The 9,527-nt window shown below is 51.9% G+C and overlaps 4 protein-coding genes across 4 annotated transcripts; 1 reads left to right on the forward strand and 3 right to left on the reverse strand.

The window, feature by feature from the left end:
• Positions 1–449: 449 nt before the first annotated feature.
• Positions 450–763, forward strand: GCG54_00013816 (uncharacterized protein; the record flags this gene model as incomplete). The annotated part of the gene is made up of 3 exons (XM_045413663.1): positions 450–566; positions 622–678; positions 734–763. The coding sequence occupies 3 exons, from the start codon at positions 450–452 to the stop codon at positions 761–763; spliced, it is 204 nt and encodes a 67-aa protein (XP_045269734.1).
• Positions 764–1,253: 490 nt separating this feature from the next.
• GCG54_00013817 (Carboxypeptidase cpdS) lies at positions 1,254–3,146 on the reverse strand (the record flags this gene model as incomplete). Its single annotated transcript, XM_045413664.1, has 5 exons — positions 1,254–1,405; positions 1,468–1,671; positions 1,735–2,687; positions 2,738–2,900; positions 2,957–3,146. 5 exons carry the CDS (start codon positions 3,144–3,146, stop codon positions 1,254–1,256), a joined length of 1,662 nt encoding a protein of 553 aa, XP_045269735.1.
• Positions 3,147–4,722: 1,576 nt separating this feature from the next.
• GCG54_00013818 (putative 6-phosphogluconolactonase) lies at positions 4,723–6,047 on the reverse strand (the record flags this gene model as incomplete). The annotated part of the gene is made up of 3 exons (XM_045413665.1): positions 4,723–5,064; positions 5,120–5,582; positions 5,707–6,047. The coding sequence occupies 3 exons, from the start codon at positions 6,045–6,047 to the stop codon at positions 4,723–4,725; spliced, it is 1,146 nt and encodes a 381-aa protein (XP_045269736.1).
• Positions 6,048–7,352: 1,305 nt separating this feature from the next.
• GCG54_00013819 (uncharacterized protein) lies at positions 7,353–9,263 on the reverse strand (the record flags this gene model as incomplete). The annotated part of the gene is made up of 1 exon (XM_045413666.1): positions 7,353–9,263. The coding sequence occupies one exon, from the start codon at positions 9,261–9,263 to the stop codon at positions 7,353–7,355; it is 1,911 nt and encodes a 636-aa protein (XP_045269737.1).
• Between the last annotated feature and the right edge of the window lie 264 nt (positions 9,264–9,527).

Below are 9,527 nucleotides of genomic sequence, written 5' to 3' on the forward strand. Positions count from 1 at the left end.
AAAAGTGGCATGAGGTTCAAGGACTTTCTGCTTGGAAATCCATGAGATTTCGAAGACTCCTGTTCTGTCTCCGTTTAGCAATTCAAATGAGCCCGACTCGAGAGCGTGAGAGTCCCCGCCGGCACTTATAGCACAGCCACAGCTTTAATAACATCCCACACTAGAGCCAAGTCCCCGGAGCAAACCGTGCCTGGCAGCGAATAAATGAGTTCAGATGAGATCGTCCAACCGTCTCCACAGCCCACCGGTTCGATCTCAGTGAGCAACTGACTCGGCCTACGATGCTTCACCGTTCTGGGGAACGGAGAATACAGAAGGCCGCCGATCCGCAATCAGTCCGAACGCCCTGCGAGAATGATATAAAAGGCCAGGACTATTCTTGGACAAGCCATATTACAAAGATTGGCAGACACAGTCTCTTTTCCAGCACCCGGCCAACAATATTCAATATGCAGCTTTCCACTCTCCTCCTCGCTATTGCTCCCGTGGCCGTCATGGGCTGGTCTCACCCTGGGTGCAGCAAGTCCGGCAACAGCTGCTTCAACTCCGCGCTGGTTGAGTACAAGGTGAGAGCGCCACGAACTCATTTCCTACCATTACGTAGCTGACTATCATGACCAGTGCGGTACTTCCCAAGCTGATTGGCCTCCCTTTCCTCCCTGCGAATCTGTTGATGCAGTAAGTCATGTCCAGCGCCACGTATAAATGAACTCGTTGGCTAATGAGATGTTAGGCCGTCGGCTACTGGTGCTGTCCTCCTTAGGCTGGGCATGTCATGGAGAACCGGGGTTGATTCATGTACATCTTTTTTAGAAACGTACAAACACAACACAGTAGACTTTTTGACTGCATGAATCTGATCCAACGTTTTCATATTGTGTGATAATCGCCTCAGTGATGGATGTGCTGAGGCCGGGGGCTATGGCGCTATGCGAGCGAGCATGCCAAGTGTGATTCGAGCCATTGATTAAGAGACCGCTTGATTTCTCCTGTGCGAGAGCGACTGCTTTTTCTGTGTGCTCGCTATCGTAGTATATCGTCTTCGTTCTCTATTATCAGCGTCTATCGCTGTCGTTCCCCGTCGTCCTCATTATCAAAGTTACTAAGTATACATGAAAAGTAGTCGCTTTGGCACAGGAAGAATAGGCGGTCTCTTGATTAAAGGGGTAACATGATTACAAGTTTTATTTCTTGCATCAAGACTATGTCTACGTAGGGGCGCTGGACTGCTGTGAAGCAGAGCTAACGGAAATTTAAAGCTTCTTACTGGCCGTTGTCGCATTCGTGGGAGCCGCAAAGTTGCCAGGAAGGGCAGTGAACATGACGTCGGACGCCAGATCGGATACGCGGCCTAGAAGCTTCTCGAGCAGACGGTAGCCCGCACCCTGAGCGTACTCCGGAAGTTCTATCACAGCATGTTAGTCACCATGAAACACAATCCCAGGAAGGATGTCCAGAAAAGCTCACCATGTCCGGCGTTGAAAACTCTGGCAAAGTTCAGGCCTCTCTGCTCAACCCAGTCGCCGATCTTGCCCGCTGCGCTCTGCGAAGACAGGTCGCTGTACGCGGTGGGGAGGAAGAAGGTCTTGCTGGGAAACTCGTCGAAGCCCTGTTTTCCGTTCCAGGTCATGTTCTGCAGCACATAGAGCGTGCCGTTGGTAGGAACACGGTCTGCGGATCACAATGTCAACTTCTGAAAGAGTCAGTAGTGAGTGGTTGCTCTTGAGAACTTACAGTCAAGGTTGCCGCTGGCGATGATGAAGTTGTTGGTGTGCTCGATGACTCTCGTCAGGGCACCCGAAGTGAAGGGATCTTCGCTCTGGTCGCCGTTGGGCCCGAAGGGGTCCGCGTCGGTGCACTCCTGCCAGTCCTTCTGTCCCTCGGGGATGTGGATCGCCTTGCGCATCTGGGGGATGTTGAGGTAACCGTGCCAGTCCTTCTTGTCGAAGCTGAGCGGCACGCTGGCGTTGTCACCAGCCGAGGCCCAGAGCAGGGGGTCGGACGGGTTCGGGCAGCCCTGGGAGATGTGGTAGATGTTGGAGCACGGGCTGATTTCAGCTAAGCCATCGTATACAATGGAGGAAATTTGGCACTCGTTGCTCATGTTTCCGGGAGGGAAGGGGCCTGCGGGCGGGAAGGTAAAATACTTCTCGCGCATCTCTTTGTAGCCACAGGCCTCGTCCGCGGCCTCGATGCGGTCCCAGTAGTCACCGACGCCGGGGTACAAGCCCATGACGTTGTTGTACTCCTCGACGAAGGGCTTGGTGACGACGTGCTGCTGGAAGTCGTTGGGGACGCTGCGGATGTAGGGGCTGAACATCATGGCGCCGGAGAGGTTGTAGTCGGCGGACTGGTTGGACTTGATCATGGCGTCGCCGATGTATGGGATGTAGTGGCCAGCGTAGCTCTCGCCAGTGAGGTGGGTCTTGCGGCCAGTGGTGTTGAAGGTTTCCATCCAGTTGTGGTAAAAGCCGAGGAATTGCTGGGCAATCTCTTCCTCGGTGGTGGCGTCCGGGGAGCCGACGGAGAAGCCGGTGCCGGCGGGCTGGTCGACGTAGAGCATGTTGGAGAGCTGGGACCAGGAGTAGATGTTGTATACGGGGCGGTAGGCGGAGGGAAACCATGTGAAGGGGCCGTTTTCTTGGACGAGCCCAATGAAGGAACTGCAGCCTGGGCCACCGTTGAGCCTGGTATATGTTAGTCTCGATGAGTGCGATGTGTCGTGGGGAGTTCCTACCAGATGGTGACTTCGTTGGAAGCATCCTTGTTAGTGCTTGGGAAGTACCAGAAGAACAGCTCGCGCGTCTCATTCGACTTTTTGGAGATGGGCATCAGACCGGCGTAAGACTCGCCGAGATCCCAGTCGACAAAAGGAATGTCGGTGCCGTTGACAAGATACTCTGAGACATCATTAGCTTGCTCTCTGAGAAATACAGACACTCCATGAAAATCTTACTCTGAGTCTTGTCAGTCAAGTACTGATAATCACCGGTGATATCACGCTTCTGGATATGGCGACGGTTCGGGCCACGCCTTTCCTCCGCCAACGCCTTGACGGGGTTGTGGCCATCAACGCGCCAGTGGGCCAAGACGGTGCACGGTAACACCGCCAACAGAAGAGCGCGTAGAGAAAACGCGGAGGCCATGGTTATTATCTAGAGTAAAACGAATGAAAATGGCGAGTGGCGACGCTGGGGGAACCAAACGGCCATCTTGGCAGAAACTTGGCGAGAGGGCCGATAATAAATAGGTAATCGTGTTTGGCGTGATTGGTTTCCCCTGAGGCACTGCATCTTATTGCAACGCTGATTGAATGTGGCATGGATCACCACTTGATGCGACTCTAAGATGGAGAGAGAGTTAATAATTAGAGTAGCCCAGCTGCAGTGTACCCTACAATTAACTCGGCTGCACCGTCTTGGCCGGGATGCCGTTGCAATGGCGAACGATAAACATAGGTGCCGGCAACTGATGAACATGATTGATATCGCGCAATTAACCGTTAATTAGGAGGAAAAGCAAATTCTCTTAGTTTGAAACGTTCAGATATGTCGTGTTCCTTGAGGAAATAGTCTCCAATTGGCGGGGAATCTCAAAGCGACCCATCCGGCATCGAAAATCGACCCGAACTGCATTCTGAACAAGCTCCCGAGCCGACCGAACGGATGCGCACTTTTGCTTGCTTGACTATAGCTTAGCAGCATTAATATAACCTTAACCCCTATACGGGCCGCAATAAAACCTTGTTACCCGCAGAGCAAAACAGCTCACAATGTGTGGGAAAGAACGGTCTTGGCTCGTTCATTCAGCAAGTCGACCAATGCACCTAAAATAAGCTCGATTTTCATGGGACGAACTTGGGCATGCTGTTTGCCAAGGTAGATCGGATGCAAAGAAAGCTTGTCTTTCGCATCGCACCGAGAAGACGGCTCCGCAAGAACTCGGCTCGGCGATCAGCCCGCCATACCAGGGGTTGAGTAACTACCGTGCAACACAAAGAGTCCCGCAATGTCCGGGGAATATGCGATGAGCTTCCCAGTTCTGCGGGCTGTCAATTGACGCCATGGCCCGGATTGGAATGTGCATTGGTGGAGGAGCCGTGATAGCCGCTACCCCTGAAAACCTTCGCTGGCCGTCAGTTGGAGCTTATCTGGGCCGAATCCTCGCAACAGCGTTCAACCAAACTTACACCAACTCAGTCCTTCCATAATAAGTTGGTCTGTTGCTTCAGTTTGGCCGAGTTCATATGGAACTCAACTTCTCAAATCTTACATAGAACGAGCTTCTCGATAAGACAATTCTTCCGTGCTACTGTTTTACGGTCTAGCCGGGACCTCTATTTCAATGTCCGATTCCTGCCCGATCTTCTTATCGAGGCAATATTTCAAAGATTATTTCCAAGGAATACTCGAGTTCCAAATTCCGACTCGTTCTCGGGATCCATGCATGTCATACATTTTTCCACGAGTACACACGATCTCGCCTATGTAGTCTGCATGCTACTAATTCAACATTGAAGTGTGACTCCTGAGCCATTTATGCAGCAGACAAACATTATGCGAATCCGACTTTGATTTTATTCTTTGAAAAGAAATGTGGTTTTTGGTTGGTTATATACGTTGAGTCCTCAAATTTGCCAGATGCGCTCGCAGAACTCTTGCTTCTCAATTGCTTCTCGGTTGCTGTCGCGTCACAAGTTCCTACCGCTTCAACTGGCTTTTTCTATTCGTCATAAATGACGCACACAACCTCGCCAGCGATGTCAATGTTCGCGATGAAATCCTTGAGAAGACCGGTCTTGACATCTCTGCTGATGACCACCACACGTCCATCTGACTGAAGACCAACAGCGACCTGATCACCAGCCTTGTTGATTGAGAACTGGCGGGGGAACCTGCCACCAGCAGGGTAGAGCTGAGTGAAGTTCAGGTGGCCCGTCTCCTGGTCGATGGCGAATGTGGCCAGCGCGTCGGACACAATCTCGGTGCTGTTGGTCTTGTCGAAGTTGGGAATGCTGAAAGTGCTGACGTTGCGGGAAGAAACGACCAGGTACTGAGAGTCGGGCTGGGATTGTGGTTAGTCGCCGAAATTCGATCATTCGAAGTGCTGTAGTACTCACAGAGACGTGGATCTCAGCTGCAGCAGCTCCGACAGGGACAACGTTGTCCGGGCCGTGAGTGCCAACGACGAAGACCTCCTTGAATTCCAGAGTCTTATCCTGGTTGTAAGTGACCTCGTAAGAAGTGATGGTGTTGCCGAGCTCAGCCAACAGGAAGAAGAAGGTCTTCTTGCCGACGACGAGGAATCTGGCGTGTCTTGGGCCGCTTCCGGATGCCGCGTTGAGAGAAGTGCTAGGCGTCAATTCGTATGTCTCCTGGTTGATGTTGAAAACCCGCACCAGGTCGGCTCCCAGATCTGGAACCAACACGAACTCCCCCGTGGGGTCAAGGATGGCCTCGTGGGGATGCGGGGCATTTTGAGCGGGCTTCGGGCCTGGTTGGCTCAGCGAGTACGTCCAGGACTGCAACCTCTTGATGTCGCTCGGGTCAGCTACAGAGAAGACCTCGAAAGAGGATGCAGGGCTACATCCATTTGTCAGTTCTGAGATACATATCGCTTTCCAACATTCCCATTTCACATTTACAACCCAGGTCGACTTCTGACAGGGGTTCTAATGCTAGCGTAGCACGTGGGCGATGTACTTACTAAGATGCCAGCGCAATTCCACCACCATCCTTGCCGTAGACAACAGAGCTAACGGCACCCTTGATGGTCTCCAGTTTGCCAAGCGGCGAGAGGGTTCCGTTCTCAGACTTTGAGAAGGAGACGAGCGTGCCGTTGGGATTGGTGAGGCCTCTGTCCGCGCAGTAGAGCAGAGACTTTGACTGGTCGAGGGTGAGCCAGGAAGGATTGGCAGCGCATTCCGTCGTTGTTGAGATTGCATCCAAAGTTGCCCCGGACTCAGAGGTTTGAAGGTTGAGAGTAGTGACGGTCCCCGCGTGGGAGGCGGCGTAGAGAAGAGTCGACGAAACCGGCTTGACGGACATGACGGCCAGCAGCCAGGCAGAGGTGAGTTTGGACAACATGACTGGCAACTGGAGAAGAACCAATGAACCCGAGAAAGCTGCTTGACTCCATTCTTGAGTACTGGGAATCACGCCTATTTAAGAACTCATGGTACACATGTCGGAAATGCGACTGTACCTGCTCCGCCGAGCTCGTTTTCCGTGCGGGGTCAGGATGACCCTGGAACCCCGGCGGATTTTCCCACCTATTAATCTAACTGGCTGGGTAATTAGATCACTCTTTCCATGGAATTGGTAATTGCTGGTCGCACATGTAAAGGCAATCGCTGCAGCGCACTGCCGGTCTGCTTGTGTGCTGCTTCTTGGCAGGGGTTGCGGATAAGGTTTGAATAAGGATGGGCTTGGCAGCGTTGTGTTTAAGGGGGAACACTGGACGATTTGGGGTTTGGGTTCGTCTAAACCAATGATAAAGGTCGCGTTCCGCACTAATGGTTCATCCCATCGGTAAAGCTTCGACTTCGCCATCCATCCCACCGGTAAGTCATCAACTTCACTTCTCAACGCCTCTCCGATATAACGACTTGTCTTGGCATTTATTCCACCTTGAGGGCGGACTCCGAAACTCCATCGCCGGATTCTGTCGACTGCCAATGAACATGCCAAGACAGGTAATGAATGATGATTTGAACTGGATCGAAAATGCGTGGTCTTTCGAAGGCGGAGTGTTTGGCTGATTTGACACAAAGCCATCAAGGTACTCGTATCACGATAAGCAGCGCAAAGCTTCCGGGAAGATTCGATGCGAACATTAACCACTAGCGATCTGAGTGGTCTCGTTCATCGGCTCAGTTATGCATGACATAGTGATATGGAGCCTAAATGAGGCTTGTCTCGTGAAAAGCCCTCTCAGCTTTAGTCACACAAATGATCGGTATGCTTTAGAAGCCTGATGTTACCGATGAAATGCCCATCCGTAACTTGTCATACGGTGCGCACCAACTGAGGCAGAACATCATCGACGAAGGCAAATACGGCTCAATCGGAGCACGTAGACCTCTCCCTGCTGCTCTGTGTTCTCTGCGAAGACGTTCACAACCCATTACATGCTGAAATACAACTCGGTGACGAGTCTTGATCGGGAAAATATTTCATTAAGCATGTCACTGGCAGTCTGGATTCTGGAATGATTCATGGTAACACATGGTACCTTCAATAAGGACATACAAGCACCAGTGAACACAAGGTACACGGTGTGATTGTCAAAACAAGTATCGGGGTATCTAGTCTATCTATATGCACACACAAAAATCGACAGTTACATGAGGCTCAACCACTAGCACAAAGTCGTTTTAACCAAGAAAAGCACGAATTTGGTTCGACGAAAAGGGGCTGCAAGAGTTTAAATCTCAGGTTAATAACTTCATCAGGGTTGACGAAGTCGCGCGTGTTGATGGTGATGGCCCAGTCGAGGCCCGACTTCTCTGATGCGGCAAAGGATCTCGCTCCCGCGAGCGTGCCCTGACGCTTGCCTACAGTGCGTCCACCAGTATCCCAGACGGCATGTTTGCTGATGAACTTTGCAATAGTGCTGGCGCTAGCGGCGAGCGAGAATGCGGCATCGCACTCTTCTTTGATAGCCCCGTCGCCCCCGAAAACCATGGACACATTTGCGATGGAGTCGGGCTGCGAGCCGTCGAGGCCAGTAAAGCGGGTGTCTTGGATGATGCGATCGACGGCGTGCTTGCTAGCGGCTGTCTCAAAGACACGAACATCCAGACCTTCAAGGATATTCTCCTTTAAGAAGTCAAAATACGGCTGCTGAGTAATGTTGCTCACGACGTAGCCCAGGAGCATTGAGCCGTAGTTTGCATATACATACTTCGAACCAGGTTTGGAATCGAGAGTTTTCGTGAGCTGATATTCGATCATGTCGCGCAGAGTCGCGGGACGCGCATTGTTGTAAAAGTATTGAGAGGCCTTCCGAAACTCGAATCCAGGATCGCCCGACTTTGAACGATCAAATCCTGTCTTATGCGTAAGGAGATGGTCGATTGTTGTAGTGAGAGCTCGCGGATCCTTAGCTTGTTTGTAGCCAAGAAGGTCGTACACGCGTGTGGAAAGCTTAAGCTTTCCAGCCTGAATCAGGTTGTCAATGGCAGCATGGACAAACATCTTGCTCAGACTAGCCAGAAGGAAAACATCGTCCGGTTGGACAGGAGCTCGGTTGCTCTCCGCCCACGTATAGCCGCGCTCAAAGACGATGTGACCCTCTTCGGCGCCCGCGACCTGGGCCTGACGCACACCGTTCTTTTTCATCCATGTTTCCATGATGGTATCGAGTTTCGCAGTCATGGCTGGGTCGCCCTCTTTGCCGGTCACCGTCCACTTGCGGGCCTCAGGGACGTCGGTCTCGGCGAAGATAACAGAAAATCGAGTATCCTGTCCAGTGCCGGCGCCGTCGATGTGAATCGGATACAGACGATTCCGGCCCGCCTGCGACTTGAGTTCGGCGTCCAATTGTTCCGCGGTGAGGTCAGTCTTTGCCTCCCACTCACCAACCCAGTCGCTAGCAAATTGGGGCGTGATTCGTTGATCATCGGCGACGAAGAGACGTTTCGGTCGCCAAAAGGTCTTTGTGAGTTGAGAGTCGTAGATTGCAGCGAACTCCTTGGGCCCAGCGGTGTCGTAGAAGATCGTTTCCATTGCGTTGCCAATGTTCTCGTGCACAAGTAGGCAGTAGCGACGATCATTAGAGGTGCCATATGTGCTGTAGTCCTTAACGACGCCACTGATATTGGTCGCAGAGTGAAAATCTCCTGGTTTCGTGACATCACATTGTTGGCTCCATTTCCCAACATTTGTCCTTTCCATGACGGCAGCGAAGACTGCACCAGCAGCCGGCCCCGTAGCGGAGACATGCGTCGGAGCATAGCCTTTGGATTTCCATGAGTCCATCCAAGTCCGGTAGCCATCTAAATCTGTGCCAGAAATTGTTACTTGGTCGCTGCCCTCCCGCTTTGCCCAAATTGCGGCATACTTGTTGTCAGGAGGAGTTCCGTAAGAGCTGAGAGATATTATGCGGTAGCCAGAGCCCTTGAGCGTTTGAGCCTTGGCCGCATGAGTGGCGCCGTCGAGGTTGAAATAAGTATGGACAGGGGGTGGTGGTGTAGCGGCAGCAGAGGAGACAGAATACAGAGCGCAAAGGCTGAGAAGACCAAGGACTGAGCGAAAACGCATGATGACGTGCAACAGCAGCCCAAAGGCCGGCAATAGTCAAAGATGAGATTACAGTATACGGCTAGCGACACATTTGAGGATCAACCGGGCAGGGAGTGTTTTTATGCTCGCTCAATGTTGGCTCTGGATGAATTATGTGTGGGTGTTGATCATGACAGACAAGGATTCCCAAACCCCTCAATTGTTGTTCGGGGTAGCCGATTGGGGTATCAGCAAGTCATTTTAACAACTACCGCCCAATTAATGTCCAGATTAAGCATGAGT

The sequence above is a fragment of the Colletotrichum gloeosporioides genome (assembly GCF_011800055.1).
Source record: "Colletotrichum gloeosporioides strain Lc1 chromosome Unknown consensus_11, whole genome shotgun sequence".
NCBI lineage: Eukaryota > Fungi > Ascomycota > Sordariomycetes > Glomerellales > Glomerellaceae > Colletotrichum > Colletotrichum gloeosporioides.